Genomic DNA, 21,564 nt, shown 5'->3' on the forward strand with positions numbered 1-21,564 from the left:
ATAGCGGTGTAACTCTAGGGCAGCATAGACAAGTGTTCTGTATATGCAATACGGTGAAGTAGGGCTAGAGGATGAATATGAGAACTGTTGGAACAATCTTGTGAGTTAACTGTGATAGGACAGGAGAACTTGTTTGTTACTTCAGAGAAACTGAACACTCTATATATATCTTCAACATTTTTATGAGTTCTGTAAGATTTATTAATGCGCATAAACAATAAAATGAACTTTTTTCATCACAGGGAAAAGTAAAAACATAATCGAAAGGGATAAAAAATCAATTTATCATTATTGCTTGTGACATTTCTGATATACAGATCACACTATATTAAAACATGACAGCTTTAGTGGAAAATTAGACACGGAAATATGATGTAATAATGAATAATCGATTTTGATTAATTTCTGGATTGCAGATTCCGTATGTCATCCGGACGCCGGCAGTCAGCAGTAAATGAGAGCCCATCGCCCAGTGCAGTAAGGGACTTGCTCTGTCGACCGAGTAGCGAGATTATCGGCTGTGCCCGCAAGACTGTCGGACCGACCAACCAACAGCTCGATGTTCCAGCGTTCATGCTCTACTCGGAGGGTATCAGCTCCTCGGAACTAGTGCCTCGCTCTTCGCTGTCCGGCATCGAGTGATAGCTATGTGCGGACAATGGAACACTCTAACAGGACTACCTACGATGTGTCATCCATGCCAGGTAGGAATGCTGGCAATACCGACAACGGAACAACGGACAGCAGCTATACGACGGATTTATCTGTCAACACTGAGGTGCCGGTCAGCGAGATTTCTCTCAGTACGGAGTTTTTCAATACGACAAAAGTTTTTCAAAGTTTGGATGCATATGTTAACACAAGTGCCCCGCTGGAAACCAGTACTGTGTCGGAGTTTCTTAACTTCACGGAATCTTTTACACAATGGAATACGACAGCCACAACTATAAGCGACAACTTCACGTTTGATTACTATAATTCAACTAATTTCACCGATCCATCAAACTCGACAGCAACCGGGCCGTTGTTTAGCACCCTAGAGGTGGTTGTGATCTCTATCGTGGTGTCAGTGCTGTGTGTGTTGACGGCGGGAGGTAACCTGCTTGTCATCATAGCTTTTAAGGTGGAAAAACAACTACAAACTGTCAGTAATTATTTCCTTTTAAGTTTGGCTGTGGCAGACTTTACCATCGGTGTCGTCTCCATGCCTTTTTATACTGTCTATCTTGTGATGGGGTACTGGCCACTGGGCCCCGAGATGTGTGACATATGGTTGTCTCTGGACTATACCATGAGCAATGCCTCCGTAGCCAATCTCATCATCATCAGTTTTGATAGGTATCTTTCCGTGACAAGGCCTCTCACCTATCGCGCCAACAGGACCTCCAGAAAGGCCTTGACAATGATATTCTGTGCTTGGGTCATATCAGCAATGATGTGGACTCCATGGATATTTGCTTGGCCCTATATCGAGGGGCAGAGGACCGTTCAGTATAATGACTGTTATATTCAGTTTTTGAAAACAAATAAATACCTCACGATCATAACAGCAGCACTGGCATTTTATATTCCCGTGTCCATCATGGTGATTCTGTATTATAGGATTTTTCTTGAAACCCAGAAAAGACAGAAGGATCTCCCTAAGCTCCAGGCTGCTAAGAGATATTACGGCAGCAAAAAGTCCACCATATCCAGTGACGAGGAGGGTTACTCAAGTGTCAGTGAAAAACGAAGTCATTCATCCCCCGAGCTTCAAGACATAGAGGAGTATTCTCGGAGGACTGAAAGAACTTCGTGTAGGAGTAAATTGTTGTCGTGTCTCAAAATAGATAGAGACTCGGATTACATAGAGGAATCAAGTACAAGTGACCCTCCAGCTTCGCCGGGGAATTCTAACGTGGTGACAACATCAACCACCAGTGCTGGTCAAAGTATTCTCCGGGCCAATTTTCCATCACGGTTCCGACAAAATAGTGCTAGCAATAGTTTAGCTTTAAACCGGACCCCTAAAACAGACGGTGTGAGCTGCAGTGGATCAATGATCCCTTTACTTCCGGTGGAGACTCCTTCCCCATTCCCCTCACCTGGTCCTCCGCCTCCCTATGACATCACTACATCATTTTCCCGCCAAAACAGAGCGCCGTCTGCCCCACCTCTGTACGAAACAGACCAAGACTGTGCAACAGACGACAGAAAGGAGACATTGTACACTGTCCTGATAAAGCTTCCACGGGACGATTCAACGGACTCGGAGAACAAACCATCTATACGAATGATACCCGATAGCGATGCTGATAGTATTTGTGAGTTGACGCCTTCTGTGCCACGCCACATTGATAGCGATTCTAGTGACGGCAGCCAAGCGGACAACTCCGACGACCTTGACCGAGACAGGGGATTACCTCCCCTTCCACCACCGAAAGGAACCCCTGCCTTGGGAAGGCGGGCTCAAAGCAATGATCAAACTAGACATGCTATGCAGCAACGCATGGCAATGAAAGTAGCCAACAAAGTTCGGAAGCAACGAGCACGACACAAAATGCATTCAAAACGCCACGAACGGAGACAGGATCAAAAAGCGGCTAAAACGCTGACCGCCATTTTGTTGGCTTTCATAGTAACGTGGACGCCCTATAACATCTTTGCTGTCATCATGGTTTTCTGCAATGGATGTATAGATGAGACTCTATATGCCATTGGTAAGATTAACTTTTATTTTTCACACTGGCATAAGATAATTTTTGGTTTGGGTTTTGGAAGCATAAAGGCCACTTCTAACATGAAAGGTTTTCGAGAATAATTTTTAAGCTTACTCAATTCATCTATGGGGTTTTGTCAAAAGGTTCTTTTGGAATACAAAATGCGAAGTACATTTCAATGTTGTATAATCATGAAACATATACCTAAGTTGTTTTCGATTCATCCATTCTATGATATTGGCCCTTGTGTCTCTAAAAGCTGAAAGTATTACATTTTCCTTTTCAGCTAAAGGGTATTGTTTTCGTTACGTCATGGCACACATACCCATATTGATATTATGTTATTACAAACTTTGACATTATTTGTTATACATTCTAGGATCTAGCTATGACTATGAGTGATAAGGAAATGTTTATGTATCTTATCTGGTAATGAAGTTTCTATAGCGCCCCCGTTCTACAGCGCCACCTGTGTGCTATTACATTTTCAGTCCCACTTAATATTTGCAAGAGTGCCGTGCAAATATTATAAGTCGTCGATTAATACCTTTGACATTTGACCTTTTTAAATATTTGATTAAGCTGAGTAATCAGAAACTATACTAGACGCACATGTATATGGAGCGTCAGATATGATCAAAGCAACACGGGGTTTGAGGAGAAGCCTTACAACAAACAAAAGCCTAAAGCACCTCGTCGATATGATTTGCAGCCATCACAAAGGAAATATGTAGTATCAGACCATACTGTGTAAATTTGCAGTAAGAATACATGGCTAAATACTGTAAATATGATTTTAGAACGAGCCATAAAATATCTGATATTTCTTATACATTTTATAACAAAAGCATGCATCATGTCTACAAAGTGAAACTTTATTATCACCTGTCCTTTACTCTCGTAATCACAATTCATCTCAACATATATGGATGACCATCTCATTCGTTAACTGGTATTCGTTTCTGGCAGATCCATACTGAGGTCTAATATTTGAGTTGAACCAGATGGATAGGACACATTCATAATGAACATGGTTATATCGGTTCTAACACGTAAACACAATGGCAATAGATCTCTCCTGATTATCCAGTGAAGCAGATACGGTCTTGTTTGAATCAGTGTCAAGTTGTAGTCCTTTCATTCAGCCACGGCATGCGTGCTCGGGTCATAGTAACACAGGGTTTGGCTGATATTCCAGGATGTAATGAAAGCTGCCAAATTGGCCCTAATCTACATCTTGCTGACACTGTCTTTATGGATACTCCTTAGAGCAATATCCTTTGTCATGATCTGCACTTACCTTATCTTTGACGCGTATTTCAAACTGAAATCTAAATCTATGAAGCCAGGTCCATGAAGGTTGCAACGAATGTCCATGTGATAAGAAAAAAATGTATGCTGAAATACTCATGTTCTGTCCAGAAGCATTGATTGCATAAGGTATGCTCTGTATGTAACTGTTGAACATTCAAATTAAAGGACGTCAGCTCAATAGAACCGTATTTTCAGTCATGCGCTTTTCTGACCAAGACTTTTGTGGCCTTATTCGACCCTAATATCCACTACTATACAAACGGCACTGGCAAATTCGTTGATCCTTCTATCCTTCTATTCTCTGTACCACACTAAGGAAAAACAAGTTCAGCCATCGTTTCGAGTTACATAGAAATCACTTGGAAATTATTATATTTTGTCCTTTGACAGTACAAGTTCGTTAGGTACTTCACTGCCTCTACCATTCACAAAACCTACGCCTGTGATTAATCTGTTTCTGGGTTCGAATCCCGGTTCGTCCGATTCTATTTCTAGGTTTATCAGGACCATACTGAAGTGGTAAACGTCTGAGACATGCATCACTTCGGACTCTCCTCCCAGTTTAAGTTAACAGGCAGTGATATAACTGGAATACTATTCAAAGTGGCGTTAGACTCAACTCACTCACTCAACAATGTTGTGTTGCACCCCCTCAGATGAAATGTGGTCTGCCCTTTAAAAGGAATAAGTACCGAGCCTGGGTCAAAGAGTGACATTACATTTAAAGTGGTAGCGTCAATGTGCAACTCCAAGTGCTCAGTAGGTATTCTTATTTCACCAGTCCAATTTAGTGTAGGCTGTTCTTCGATATTATCTCTAACCTAACATGACCTTAAACTCTGGAATTAATCTTTCTTTTACATTTCATGAACTTACATAAAACATTGTATCACTCACCCGTTTAAAGGTACCTGGATCATTGTTGTGTCGTTGGCTCAGTGCAGTTATTATTTTACCTTCATTGATATTGCAGTGGTTATACGATTCCATCGGTAACATTTAACCTTAGCATCACTGTCTAGGGTTAGACTAACTGATGGTGTAAAGTGTGTTTTCTTCTTGTCTAATGTGTAACAATATCTTTTCACGTCTACCATGCAAAAATCATCTTTATGTCATCCCTGGGATAGTCATTGTGTTATGTTTCTGCTTCAAGAGCAACCACATCGACTAGCTGGAGTGCATTCCTTATATAGTAGGTGATGTAATAGTACATTCCACAACTGGATAAAGCACATTACCTGTATTATCTAGTTGAATAAAGCTCTTTTCATATATTACCCAACTGGATAAAGTGCATTTCTTATGATACCTTCCTTGAGCGCATTCCCTATATTACCCAGCTGGATGAAACCCATTCCTTAAATAACCCATCTGAATGAAGTACATTCTCTTTATTACCCATCTGAATAATATGCATTCTCTATATTACCCATCTGGATTAACTCGTTCCGTATATTACCTATCTGAATAATATGCATTCTCTATATTACCCATCTGGATTAACCCGTTCCTTATAGTACCTATCTGAATAATATGCATTCTCTATATTACCCATCTGGATTAACCCGTTCCGTATATTATCTATCTGAATAATAATTATGCATTCTCTATATTACCCATCTGGATTAACCCGTTCCGTATATTACCTATCTGAATAAGGTGCATTCTCATATATTACCTATCTAAAAAAATGCATTCCCTGTATTACCCAGCTGGATTAAACCCATTCCCTATATTACCCAGCTGGATAAAGCACTTCCCCAACACTAACCATCTGATAAAGCACATTCCTTATACTATCCATATAGATAGTTGATGTTTTATATTCCCCTGTAACTACCATGCAGTGACCACTGATTTACCTAAAGACGTAACCCGTGAAGACCCGGGGTAGAATAGGTCTTCAGCCTTCATGCTTGCCGTAAAAGGTGACTATGCTTGTCGTAAGAGGCGACTAACGGGATCGGGTGGTCAGGCTCGCTGACTTGGTTGATGCATGTCATCGTATCTCAGTTGCGTAGATCGATGCTCATGATGTCAATTACTGGATTGTCTGGTCCAGGCTCGATTATTTACAGACCGCCGTCATGTAGCTTGGATATTGCCGCGTGCCGAGTGTGGCAGTAAACAACAAACAAACAAACCTAAAGATGACAATGCCTTCATGCTCTCACTGACATACCAATGTAATCATATAGATTTGGGTTTACTTTTTAGTGTCAAATATGCAGTCATTTAAAATGTCGTATTTAAGTAGCAATATTTATGCAACCTGCATTACTGGTGAGTCAAATAGTGCTTATGTCATGAAAGTGATAATGTCAGGTCAACCTTAAAATACCGCCAGTTCACAAAGGCACATTTACATTCAAGATCTCTTCGGAAAAGTCATAAATATGCGCACCATACGTTAACGAGAACAAGGCTAGATACATTGGCAGCCCTAACAAGTTTGAATAAAGTCCTCCAACATCGATTTATACAACTACCAACTCAAATTTTATCATGTATGCCAATCGAACAGGTAATGACGTACACAAAGCCCCTCTATCAACAAGACCTATTTAAAAGCTAGTGTTTTGTAAACTCCTTGCATGACATTCAGCTTGTGGCATGGTTTGGCAGTCATGATCATAACTATGCAACCCTTAAAAGTCCAACGATACCCAGAAAGATGGACCATATATCTTACTTTACTTACGTTTAAACAACCAATGTCATATGATGTGAAATTTGATTTCGCTTCCTGGTTGGTTAAAAATGCTTTCGTGATTTAACTATTATTTGAAACATTTTAGCTGTAAAACGTAGGACTCACCAAGCGTGTGGCCATGTCAGATGATAAACGATCCTCCTGTGCAATAAAATATCCTTGAATTTTTCAGAATATGAACGTTTTATGCAAACGATTGCAGTATAATTTGTGTATCCTTGGGGAACGAACCGGTTAACAATGTTTGAGATAAGGGATGTGAGCATTTTAGAAGCACCAACGATAATGCTACCTTTTTTATTTAAGGGCAATTGTAAATAACGATAATTTCTACGGTGATATTAAAATGAGGATATAACTAGAAGTATCAACGCTACAAGTCTCTTAAAATAGAGTTTCAGATATACACAATAAAGCCTCGCAAGCTTTTCGGCAAATACATTGAGTGTGAAAGTTTGGCTTTGAACAATATTGCAGTAGTCACGGCATGTCAACTTGATGTGGGAGGATAACCCGAAGTGATACAGGTCTTTGACGTTATCACTTTGGTGAAACCCACGAGCATGGCTAACAAACGTGTAACATCATAAATTGAATCTGGAATTCTTAGGACTAAACCGAATTTGGGCGTATGTCCATTTTCATATACACTCACGCATAGATAATTGATACAGAAATCACCAGGGTCATTTATAGAAATACAGACCCAATATGGTTAATATTATATGAAAAGAAACTGATACACGTTTAATCTATTGAATAAAATGGACAATATACTGTAGTGACATTGTACACAGGTTCAAGGCTGTGATGAACATGCGGCTTTACAGTAATTTGTCATGAAGCATTTACCATGCGCGAGTCTATTTAGGTCGGGCCGGTTGAAAATAGCTTTAATCAATCTTATCGTTTGGACTTTAATTAAACATGCCAGAGTAGACACGAACTTACTTTCAGAGCAGCGTGTCACGAGTGGAAGCAATAAGTAATTGACTACTTTATCACCAAGACCACCTTCCTTTGTTAATCTTGTCAACAGAAAGGTTATCATTCATGTACACCTAAATAATAATAAATTAAATAATCGCTACAGTGAATAAAACTTATAACACCTATGTGATAAAGAATAATTTAAAGTTTAGTTTTATGTTCGTAACGATGAGATATCTTATCAGATAGCGATAGGGGATATTTGATTCAGAGTGTCGGGTTGGATCAGCTGCGTTTTGATCACCAAATATTATTCACGTGATGTGAATGAAATTTATCATAGCTGCCGTTTGTACCGATTTCTGGAACAAATGTTCACAACGTATATACATACTCACCGGATCACTTCTGTCTGTTACCTTTGGGTTGCTTTGTCAACATGGTTGAACTTCAAGACATGTATAGGTCTAGAAATTTTTGCCTCCTAAATAGAATAAACGGAACCTCAGCGCTTGATATTGCTGCACAGACAGTTTGTCAATGAACACAAGACAAGAAAAATACAAAAATCATATATGTACCTAAAGGCATTAAAATACGGAAGTGAAATTAGGATTTTGCTGTCAGTCAAATACCTGTCACGATTCGCGTGTGCCTTCTCAGAGCAACTCTTTCATCCTTTGCAGGGAGATTAACGTTGACTTTGCTGCCACCAACTTTCTGAGGCAAATAGTTTCAGGAAACGTTTGATTACTCCTATTTTGGGTATAATCCCCTGGCAAGCCTTTTCCCCTTTTGATGTGAAAGTCACGACTTAGGCAGCAAGACGAACAGTGACAATTACACAGCTACTAATTCCCATGATGTTCTGGGTAGATTGCGTAATACACCAGGGTGATATTTATCCAGATATGTCTCCGAGGTGTGGTAGTAAAAGAGACGTAATAAAGCGCAGTGGACATTCTGAATGTTTTGGAAAGGAAGAGATAAGGTCAGACCTAAATTTAGAGGAAGCAAAGCGGTACACTTGGGATTGGTCCTTTGTAAGAAAACCATTTCGAAGTTTGTGGTTCGTAGGTTAACATATTTCAAGGGTACCATTGGAAAGTATCTTATCTACCTTTCCGAGAGCCATAATAATAATAATAATAATAATAATAATAGACTTGTCACGTCACCTTCGTTATGAACCGCTGGATACTCTTAAGAATGGATACAACACACATAAATATATGTGACTATTGTATCAGGACTATTCGTCATTGTTATTTGTGTTTAAAGAGTTGGTTCATGATACCGAGGACCCCGGTTTGATTCCAACCATGGGTACTAGGCAACCCATTGCTGGTGTATCCCCCACCCCCTCCCCACCATAATACGGCTAGAATACTGCTAAAACCGACATAAAACCATACTGGATTATGTGACGAATGTTTTATTGTATTTCCTAAGGTGAGGTTCTATGTGTTGATGGGATCAGTATTATTTTGATGCACCACTATCTAATATTGCTGCATTGCGTTTAAAAGCAGGGTAGAACATATACCCTTAAAGTTTTCGATTTACTATATCACCGGCTGTGCCATGGGCACATGGGAGCAATATTAGAGCAACACCTGCTGGTCCGTGTCTGGAGTCTGCTTCTGTCTTACCAGGTGACAGGTACGATCAATAATAATATTGACCTGTATGTAAATAATACATATGTGGTGATGATAGACTATAAGTAGGCGCACGGTGTCTTGGGTTATAACTAAGCTCGTATATAGATATATCTTGTGCGTGTGAAGTGCCGCTTGAGCTTAATTATTAATACAAATATTGGATTACCTATTTCCATGGCTGGACACGTCTCGGCACTTCGATTATTAAGCTTCTATGCAGCTTGCATTTTGGTTGTTGAGGCTTATGGTTATACGCGCCCCTTGGACAAATACAATCTTTATTTTTTCTGACTATGTGTATGTCATGATATCAATGATGAAATTATTTTGTAATTCTTAAAATCTTATAATTGACGTATTGTGCTTACCATGCACAATTGTTTGCGTGGGGTGTTACGTGTAGGTAATCGGAATGGGTAGGTTTTTTATGTGATAAAAGGTTCACCATTTGTGTAACTTAAGGGTACTTTGAGTTGCGTAGCCTAGTTGCTATGTACGGTACAAGGTTCCCCATTTGTGTTATACCTAAAGCTACTTCGGGTGGGTAACCACATAGTTAAAGATTTGCGATACAAAACTACTCAATAGATACGTTTCTTCTTTCACATCTCAAATTTACTTATTCATTACTCTAACTAAAAGTGAAACAGCATTGTGATAATTGTTCACTTTCTGGTGGACAAGAGGTTGTATCTTCTCCCTCTCAAACTACCTGGATTGTGATCGCAGCATTATCCTGCTCAGCCTGCTGTATCTCAATGAATTTGTACAGATTTGGATGCCACCCCTCCAGATAATTTGTTGGCGTCGACGTGACATATTGTTGTGCTTCGTGACAGAGTCATATTTGGTGTCCATGGTGGTTGGACACCCTCAGTGGGAACATGTCCAATGAAGAGAAGTTTGACGTCTGGTCTTAATCATGAACTTGTATTCGTCAAAAACCAAGTACCCGCCCTTCTTAGTATTTGGAATTTCATCAATGAATTTGCAATGCAAATATATGATAATTGTTCCTATGGAATTCAACTACACCCGGAATAAACTTGAAATCAACCTGCGCATTTGCCACGGTAATCCGTGCAACGAAAAAATCCGATTAAAAAATCTGAGGCGGAAGCATGCAGAGTGGGCAGCACGTCAAACACCCGGAACCCGTTTAAACAGTAAAGGGAAACCCCTGAGTGGCGGATCATGTCGTTTGTAGGGCGTTTTCGGCTGTCGTTTTTCATCGTTCGTTTTACGGTGTTTCCCTTTTTCAAATTTAAGTTTTGTCAAGTTTTTGTGATTAAGTATTCCCTAAAGTATTAATATCATGGTCGCTTTGTTGCTTTATATGGTATAGGGTTCACCAAATGTGTTGCTTAAGGGTAGCTTCTATTTCATGTACATGATTCACCAATATTAAGTTGTTTCTTTAAAGACGCACCGGATTGGGTATCGTACACACTTAAGCATCGCTCGCCAGATCATCGATAGATTCTTTTTTGAAAACGGATCCATCTTCTGCGTGTGTATTCCAGCATTTATGACAGTGCTGGAAATAGAAAAGGTGAATCTATGCATTCGTATGTCTTATGTATGATGTTTCGGGAAATAACATGCGATGAATTCATCGTACGCGTCTACGTGCATTTCAAGCTGTATGACATATCGGGAAATATCATAAGATGAATCGATCATCAACCTGTAGTTCATGTAATATTTTATCTGGGAAGTAGCACAAGATTAAAATCCGTTGTCTACGTATAATTCATGTATGACAATTGAGGAAAAAGCATATTAAGATGAATCCATAAATACGAGTATTTAACCATGTAAGACGTTTCGGGAAAAATTATCAGAGGGAGTTAGTTGGGTTTAGCACCGTTATCGAAAACCTGAGCCTCCTTGAAACAAGTAATTATGCTTTAGACTTTTGATAAAAACCTGTCTCCCATAAAATGTACATTGTCGCAATGTATTCAAAATACGTTTAGGCTCATAGTCATAATTATAAAAAAAAATCTGGTTTTGCAGCGCCAGCTGAAAAGTGTCTCATCGCCAAACAAAATCCCAGGCCTCTCCTATAATATCACATTGTCGGTCTCATAGTTCAATACACTGTCTTCACGCATTTCATGTGTTAGTGAGTGAGTTTGATTTTATGCCGCTTTAAGCAATATTCCAGTAATATCGTGACGGGGGACACCAGAAATGGGCTTCACACATTGTACCCATGTCGGGAAACGAACCCGGGTCTTCGGCGTGACGAGCGCCCCTCATGTGTGAAGTGTCGCGTTATAATGTTTAATCCATCGCATACATTAATTTCAAGTATGACGTTTTCGGAAATTAAAGGTTTAATCAGTCATCTAACGTGTATTCAACATGTATGACGTTTGGGGAGATAGCATTAGGTTCATCAGTCGTCTACGTGTATTTCAACATGTGTGACGTTTTGGGAAATATCATAAGTTTAATCAGTCATCTAACGTGTATTCAACATGCATAAGTTTAATCCATAGTCTACGTAGACAATGAATTACAGTCTTATGTTATTTCGCGAAACGTGATACATGAAATACCCATATTCATGGATTCATTTTCAATATATTTTCTGAAACGTCATACATGACATACTTGTCGATGGTGGATTTATCCTATGATATTTCCCGAAACATCATAAATGTTGCATAACACATATTGATTATGCTATTTCCCAAAATGTCATGCATGAAATACACATAGACAACGAATTTTTATCTTATGCTATTTCCCGAAATGCCTGAAGTCGATGGATTTTCTTCTAACGCTTTTTTCCGAGAGGTCATACACATTGAAATACACGTGAAGGGTGGATTAAACTTATGATGTCTCAAATTTAATTCATGTTTGACAGAGGGGCGTTGGGGTAGCCTAGTAATGAAATCGTTGGCTCGTCACGCCGACGACACAGGTTCGATTCCCCACATGGGTACAATGTGTGAAGCCCATTTTCCGGTGTCCCCAGACGTGATGTTGCTGGAATATTGCTAAAAGCGGCGTAAAACCATATTCACTTATGTTTGACAGTTCGGGAAATGAAGCCATCGGTGGTGTGTATTGTCTTCGTGAAATAACATGAAATGAAGCCATCGGTGGTGTGTATTGTCTTCGTGAAATAGCATGAAATGAAGCCATCGGTGGTGTGTATTGTCTTCGTGAAATAGCATAAAATGAAGCCATCGGTGGTGTGTATTGTCTTCGTGAAATAGCATGAAATGAAGCCATTGGTGGTGTGTATTGTCTTCGTGAAATAGCATAAAATGAAGCCATTGGTGGTGTGTATTGTCTTCGTGAAATAGCATAAAATGAAGCCATCGGTGGTGTGTATTGTCTTCGTGAAATAGCATGAAATGAAGCCATCGGTGGTGTGTATTGTCTTCGTGAAATAGCATGAAATGAAGCCATCGGTGGTGTGTATTGTCTTCGTGAAATAGCATAAAATGAAGCCATCGGTGGTGTGTATTGTCTTCGTGAAATAGCATGAAATGAAGCCATCGGTGGTGTGTATTGTCATGTGAGACCTTTCGTGAAATAGCATAAAATGAAGCCATCGGTGGTGTGTATTGTCATGTGAGACCTTTCGGGAAATAGCATAAAATGAAGCCATCGGTCGTGTGTATTGTCATGTGAGACCTTTCGGGAAATAGCATGAAATAAACATCTATTGTCTGAGTGAATTTCATGTAAACAGGTATCAGTTCGAGATAAATCAATCAATACCTTTATTTCATGAATGACGTTTTGAACAAAATCTACATGTATTTGATTTATGACATTTTGGGAAATAGTATAAAATGAATCCGCGTCCTTGTGCATTTCAACTTGACGTTTGGGGTAGTGGGACAGACGATAATCCATCGACTCCGTGTTTTTCATGTATGCCATTTCGGGAAATAGCATAAGGTATATACTTCAATAAAAAAATTCCTATCCGTATAGGCACTACTAATGACTGTCAGTTTCCCACTGTCATTCTATGGCATCGATGTTCATATACAACCATAGCTCGATATCCTTTGTCATAATATTTAATGTAAAAAAAGTATATATGTTAAGGTACAACTTATCAATTTTGGACTTTTGAAATCTCTTTTACCATCTTCTCGTCGGTACCCTTGTCATCAGAATTGCATTATTAAAGATAATATCAAAAATTAATACAATAATTACGAGATTCTAGTGCATTTTCATTAATAATAGCAGCACGAAAAAAGGTCAGGACGCACTTACTTCACAGACAATAACGCCACGCCCATTTACCATGTTGTGACAACAAGTACAGACGTTGTGAGAGCATCATTTGCCAGCAAGGCCTTGCACAAGTCACAGCAGCATGCTATTGATTGTGGTGTACTTGGGATAGTGAACGCTGGCAACGTGCAAAATGATTTCATAGTGCAAATGATAGCCATAAACAGTCTATAGAGTGCACTAGGGCACGAGAATTGTCCCTTGCATCTTGAAATCTAATTGCCAGTCAAAAGAATAATATGGCTGTTTCAGATGCAGTTACAGTTTCAGATGGTAGATGGAACACGTTCCACTAAAGATTTTCTTTTTATGAAGATGGACTGGTTGATTAAATATGATGTTTTGCGTGTCTGTTGCGGCAATTCGATGTCGTTTATTGACTAAAGGCAGCAGTTACGTATGGCTTTAAGCCGAAATATGAATTTGGGGATATTGCACGAGTGTCTAAGAAGATGATGAACTGAAATAGTCGATGATACACTAACTGGGATAGTGCAGCATCATGTATTAAATCTAGTCACTTGATTGAAAAATGATGTTATTTCAATATCTGAGGAAGTAACAAGATTAACTTTTTGATGTTGCAAATATGACAAAGTGACCATATTTTCCTCTGGAAATTATTACTGTTTCTTGTAAAAAAGGCTATCGAGAAGTTTTAATTGCTTACAGAAAATCATGCTATAAATCAGAGCTGTGAGAGTATCCTGTACCAGTCTACCTGTGTGAATGTTAGGTTGCTGTATTGGTGTCAGTTGGATACCTGCTTCATACAAATTTGGAATTATATAGCCCCTGTAGCCACCCAGGGGGGAAGCGTTCATTTAACTAGATTTCTCGAAGATTGCTAAAGTTAGAATAGCAGGAGTGAGTGAGTTTGACATAGCGCCCTTTTTTAACATTATTTCCGTTTGATATGGGAGGAAGCCCGAAGTGATGCAAACTATAGTATACTTTCCCACTTTGGTGAAATACAGGAACATGATTATGGTGCTTACAAACCAAGAAACATAAATATGGCGAATCTGGGAATCAAACCCACGATCACGCCCGTGGGACTCGCGCAACCCTACAAGCGAATGAGGGCGCCTGAGGCCAATGCTAATTTAGTCACTATTCTGAGACATATTTATATATTTCCAATATGGTATATTGCTGATATATTTTGTTTGTTGTGATACGATATTTATCGCGCTAAATAGGTTCGAAATAGTTGTAGTGTGTACAATGTAATGAACATTCTAGTCTTCAAACGATCTGATTTTATATGATTTGCAAATCAAATACTTTTGCGTCAAGGCTTGTATAAAACGACCCTCTGTTTCTACGTACATGTATACCTTTCGTTAAATCCAGACATAATCTTACCAAGATGTCTGAAACAGCTGTTTCACATGTAATGCCAAGTTAGGCTTCCCCCGTCGGCTGTACAGAAGTTTCTTATTGATTTAGGCGTTAACAAGCATTCACCCACTCATGCGCTCGTATTGTACGATGAACGTCAACAATCATCTGCAGCAGTCGGTACAACATCAGAAAAAACATGCTAAGGGAAGGCCCACATGAAATCGTAAACATATTAACGCATGAACGTTAATATTTGCATCCCTGATAAATGTTGCAATATATAACAGTAACATACCACGATGCTTGTTAAATATTGGACTTGACAAATACAAGCTTTCTTTTGTGTAACCCCTCACCGTTATGAAGGCTAATCACCCCACATTCAGCGAAGCGCCCTCAACTATCGTCTCCTGTTCTGGATGTTTGGACGCAATCTCAAACCCAATGACCGTGTAATTACCTTCTCCAGTCGATAGCAGAAACTCTGAAACCAATTGAGACATCCATCGGTGTACACGGGCCTCCTTGAGTTTCCCATGTTGATTTCTCCGGAATCTGCCAATATGTCCACATATCCGTTGCCACTAATAAAAGGTTTGATGTGTGGTCAATATATGTATAATTCATCTGTATGTTATGATGAACATAGACTCGTAAGAAACACGAGGTCAATGTAATGAGCATACAATAGCCATCATAATAATATTTCAAGGAAAAGAGAAATCGAGATTTTAAAGGGGTAAAACTGTTGGAGAGATGTGTGGTGGTACTATTAACAAAGCACGTAGTTCCTGAATTATGATTTATGTTTTATGCCATTGTGAAGGATTTGGAATTGATTAGTTGTTCATTTTACCAAACGATTTATAGGTTTTGAATACATAGTCATTTTGCTTTTAGGAGTTAGTGAATGAGGTGGACATAACGCCGCCATGATCAGTATGCCAAGTATTTCATATAGCAGAGAATGAATCAAGAGTTTACTTGTTTTTCAAAATAAATGACGTTTCAGGAAACAGCAGAAGGTGAATCCATGAATGTGTGTATTTCAACATGTATAAAGTTTTGTAAAAATCGTAAGATGAATCCATAAGGTACTTGCATTTCAAAATGTATGACGTTTCGGGTAATAACACAAGATGATTCCACCGTCTACGAGTATATCAGCTTGTATGACGTTTCGGGAAATCATCTTAACATGGCAAGAAAAACCAAACCGACACAGGTCAAATATTTTTTTCCACTTCTAACACACGTAACTGCCTCTGGTTTTAAGATACAAAGAAAATTACAATTTAAGTCTTGCTTCCTGTAATTTGTAATTTATCAAGCACCGCTACTTCATTATATGTTCTGAATTCGTGTCGTCATTTTTTTAAATGATGGTGATTTTTAATGAGTTTTCTTTCCTTTCATTTCACAGGTTACTGGTTGTGTTACATCAACAGCACCATCAATCCACTATGTTACGCACTATGTAACGTCAACTTCCGCCGCGCGTTCTGGAAGATCCTTACGTGTCGGTGTGTTCCAAAACGAGGCTCCATTCATCAAATGATGATCGCACCCATCCACGCCACCAAGTTCATTCCAAGATGAAAGAGAACAGGAAGTCGTCTGGTTTTAAAACGTCTTGCCATTGGCTCATTATGTGGTTGCCATGGTGCACAATGAAGGTCACATGACCAATGTCTTCCCACCGAGAAGTCAAGGAAACAGTCAGGAAAGTTGAAGGTCTCTTGACATGTCCATGAAGAAAGGGTGATAACTCTTATATTCAGGAGGTATTTAACCTTTCTACACCTGAAAGTTGTTGGGTAATTTACCGGGGACGTCAGTTGTGGATGACGCCCTTTAAGAAATAAGGCAATTTGTTGTTTTTGTAGTTGCGGTGTAACAACACAAATTTAAAGCAATCAATTTTATATAACAACATTGTAAGACACCGGCAGATTTTTATTGTCTGGTGCTGGACTTGGAATGCATGTTTTGTGAGACTGCACAGCGTGAGCTTAATGTGTGACTGAGCTGAATATAAGTATACATATCCACCTACAATATAGTCATCACAATCACAGTTAGTGCAAATATGATATATGATTTTATGCCATGTTTTCATTTTCAAAATATGTTGCAATAATTCGTATAGTTTTTCCACAAAAGTGCTAATAAAGTCACATTTGAAATGGCTTACAATGAAGTTTGCCATTGTTGTATATACAGAGCTCAGTCGGGCAAAGTAGTGCTTTTCTACAGTTTTGTATCTGAATCGATATTTTGTGTTTCCAAAAATGCAATACATGTACAGGTTTATCAATGTTTTTTCCTTATAACCCTTATTTTATGATTTGTTCAAAACTGGGAAATATCTCATTTCTATTTCATTCCTACACTGATATATCTGATGGGTATACTTCACATTGGACAAAGTAGGAAAACCTCAAAATTGTGTTTGGTAATAATAATCGATTGCTTCACATTCAGTGTACTTGTTGGCCAGCATAGCTTCTTCAATACTGTGTTTGAGGCATTATTGTAAACAATCATGTGAAAATGAATATGATTCATAGTCATCACCTTTTCTGTGACGAAGGAGTATTTTCTCTAGACAAAGGCGTATTTTGAAACAATTTCAACAAATAGATATAACAGTGTATTTGATATATTTTGTCTTCATATTCATAGTTGCAATATAGAGCTATAAAGACGAACCGGTACAAGTATTACAAAATATTGCCAAAAGCTGTGTAAGATATTGTGCATATTATCTGCAATACAGATTAATAGTCATATTTGTCTAATTTTGCAGTTTCTTTACATCATTATGGGTGTATACGGAATTCCATATTAACACTGCTCAGTACAGAATGGAAAACAAAAAACTCAAGCATTAGTTATGTGTTTTTTATTGGTTGCAGACAAGCGATATTTAAAAGGTGTTTGGAAGTGGGCGGATAGCCCGAAAAACATTTTGATGAAACCTTTCATGAATACTCCATCAATAGAAGTGATCGCATAGTGTGACCTTGGTCACTCTTTTGGTATATTGATTGTTATTATTTGTTATGTGATTTCAGATAAAACGTATTAAGATCAGGAGCAATGTTTCAAAGGTAAATTTTGATTTCCCAGGTGAGCTTTGTTTAATCATAATTTAAAATAGTGAGTGAGTGAGTGAGTGAGTTTGGTTTTACGCCGCTTTGAGCAATATTCCAGCAATATCACAGAGGGGGGCACCAGATATGGGCTTCACACATTGTACCCATGGGATTCGAACCCGGGTCTTCGGCGTGACGAGCAAACGCTTTAACCACTTAATTTAAAATAATTTCAATAATGACAAGATAACATTATCATAATAATAGTAATACCACGAGGAAAAAAGAGAGTCTCCACCGTGTTAAAAAATAACGATTACTTTGAATTTTTACCGCCCCCTCCCGCTACACACTCCATTCGCCTGAAATATCATAATGTACAGTTATCCATTTGCAATGTTATGAGTATGCTGAGAGTATGTGTTTAGTAAAATATATATACACTCATATATAAATATATATTAATAAATGGGAGAATATTTGACCATGAGAAGTGGGTCATTTTGAACAGCGAGAATCGTCACTGCATATATAGCATCATGTTCATGGTCAACAATAAAACATTTACAATGATGTTTGGTTACTGTTTTCATTATTTTCAGTATGAAGCGAAGTGGCGCTACCGTACGATTGCTTCTTTCCGGAGTCACGTCCTTTGATTCGCTGACAATATATATTGTTGTATAAAGAATTAAATGCTTACTGTCAGAAAAGGTAGTCAAATATCATGAGTACTAAAGCAGTTCAACGATAAATGAAACAAGCAATGGTACGCGTGGAGGATAAAATCGCTTCCATAACAGGGTAACACAGACTATAATAATTAATATGTGCCCGATTTCTCATCAGTGGGAATATATATGTATATATATATATATATATATATATATTTGTGGCCCATAATGTTGTCATTATTGCTGCAAAACGTCCTGCATTTAAACATAAAAAATCGCATTCACCATGAAAACTAATATGGTCAGTTCAGTTGAGTGTGAACATTTGAAGCGAACTCACCTTTCCTTCTTGAAAAAAGAAAATTTGTTGGTACCTTTTTCAGGATACTCATATGTTCTTATAGACATGAATTTGAGCTGAGTTCAAATAATCGTCTAAAATGTTAATAATGTGGCATCAATGGCATCACACCTCTTTTAATTTCACATAAAATCTCCTTCACACTGTCGATTAACATCTTGTCTATAAACTATAACGAAACGTGATTACAAAGGCAATTGCCTCCTAATGACGCCTTGAAGAGTTATCTGCCCTCTGTTCAGCCTTCATCTCGTGCTCTTGTAATTCTATTACGCTCAGTAATCCATAGGCCACGACTTTGTCTCCGCATCCTTGCAATATGTGCAGAAGCATCTGATCCACGTGGATGGCCGTGAGGTACAATTAATCTACTTTTACGTGGGATGTAATCAAATTTGGACATTGGTTAACTCCTACAAGGTGTAGACTAATTTCAGTTAATTTGGACGTGCCTGTTCTTTAGTATGTCAGTGCAGACAATGCTGGAATATTATGGGCGTTTACAGGGGATGGGTGTAACGTTCATTGTCTTCATCTGAATCATGTGAAATAAGAATCTGTTTGCAGGTGGACAGTGCAGGTGCAGGAAACATTATGTGCAATTACTACAGCCTTTGCTTTGAATGTATCAGTCCTTGAATGTGTGGCTTAAAAGTCAAAGTTGGGCATAACGTTGCTATATCTAAAAATAGCAATTCATTTGAGAAGACCAGCATTTATTTCATTAACAGATATATAAAATGTATTCACGTTTTTTTAATGTGCGTCGTTTATTGCGGCCCTCAGCGATATTCCAGCTACATGACAGCGACCAATAAATATTTGATCCTGGACCAGACAAACAAGAAAGTATATGAACATGTTATATACATGTATAATACACGTGAAATACTTTCATCTATTATATGTTTCTTTGATGAAGCAGTGACACTACATCCTATCTAAGTGGGTGTGTATGTGTGTGTAAGTGTGTTTTTGTGTGTGTGGAGGGAGGTGCATGAATATGTTATATACATTTATAATGTGTATAGTCACGACAATTTCGATCAAACCCTTCATCTATAATATGTTTCTTTCGAGACGTAGTGACACAACATATGCAGTGAGGTCAGCGGATTGTAATAATTCACCATCTTCTGGTCATCCCCAATCAAGAAGAAACGTCAATAGTATATCAAGGTGTAATACCGACAGTAAACATATAACACAAATACAGTTAAGATTTTCAATCATACACAGTTATATATGTGGATATGGGCACTGGTATCCAAGTACGATGAACTATACAAACAATGTACTTTCAGTTCATCTCCGTACAGTATACATATTGCGTATTAAAAGATCAACATTAAGGTGTTTTTTTAGATTTGCTGGTGTTCTCCATCGGATCCAAATGAAATTCCTGTGATCGAGTATTCAATAACACCCCCCCCCCCCCCCCCCCACCACCCACCCACAAACACACCCACTACACACACATACACACACGCACACGCCCCCCCCCCCCCCCCCCCCCTACACACACACACACACACGCACACGCACATGCTTCCCCAGCTTGACCACGAAATGTTGTTCGACATTGAAACTTACCCAAGTTAACAGTATTCTTTCACAGCATGGGCTCCCTACACCCTACGTGATGTCTCCCAGTTGTGAGACAGACACTCCGCAATGCTACGACGCCATGATACAATGAATAACGTCACCTACTTCCTTGATAACTGACAAATCATGGTTAGCAGCATGTGGAAAAATCGAAGTTGTTCTTATTAGTATTAATCAAATTTAAGATTTAATCAATTTCGTATCCATTTCGGCAAAGCCGAATTGCAAGTTTTGTTTGAAATTTGGGATTATGATAAAAAAAATGTTAAAAAAGAATATGCATATGAAGTGAAAAGTTTATAAGTGAAAAGTGACAATTTTGTTCAAATAATCAGATCTATCATATACTCTAAAAACAGGTGCTTCATGGTAACATTTTGAGTGAGTGTGGTTTTACGCCGCTCTTAACATTATTCCAGCGGTATCATGGCGTTTGACACCGGAAAGGGGCTTCACACATTGTACCCATGTGGGAAATCGAACGCGGGTCTTCTACGTGACAAACGAACGCGTTAACCATTAGAAATCCCCAACCGTCCTTTAATATGTTGAAATAATCGCCAAGACCAGATATATTTCAAGCATACATATGTAATCAAACATCTTTCATAATGGTGATGACTAAAGACAACATATATGCTGACAATCACCAGAACACAAATACACTACCGATATTGATCAATACGCCGCTGAATGTCTCCTTCAAATAGAAAACTTATTGGAAATCTGGTCCGCACATGCTAGGCCGCAAAATAAGGATGCAGGGTTTAGCTCTTCACCTTGTCAAGTCTTAATCATTTTAAGGCTCAGTTTCTAGGCGTCTGTCGTCGACAGTAAAGAGCTTTGCGACAGCTGTTATAGCACGGTTCAAGTCA

At 38.6% G+C, this 21,564-nt stretch overlaps 1 protein-coding gene across 3 annotated transcripts in view; it reads left to right on the top strand.

Annotated features, from left to right (window-relative positions):
• The window catches only part of LOC124124098 (muscarinic acetylcholine receptor M1-like), an 84,279-nt gene extending 65,660 nt beyond the window's left edge, over positions 1-18,619 (top strand). For all 3 annotated transcript variants that reach the window (XM_048402992.1, XM_048402991.1, XM_046487220.2), the window contains 2 exons: positions 417-2,699; positions 16,372-18,619. In XM_048402992.1, the coding sequence (XP_048258949.1) occupies positions 659-2,699; positions 16,372-16,547 (2,217 nt within the window). In that variant the 5' untranslated portion in view covers positions 417-658 and the 3' untranslated portion in view covers positions 16,548-18,619. The remainder of the gene's footprint in view (positions 1-416; positions 2,700-16,371) is intronic.
• Positions 18,620-21,564: the final 2,945 nt, after the last annotated feature.

Source organism: Haliotis rufescens, unplaced genomic scaffold (assembly GCF_023055435.1).
Source record: "Haliotis rufescens isolate VD_foot unplaced genomic scaffold, xgHalRufe1.0.p SCAF_3, whole genome shotgun sequence".
NCBI classification, from domain to species: Eukaryota; Metazoa; Mollusca; class Gastropoda; order Lepetellida; family Haliotidae; genus Haliotis; species Haliotis rufescens.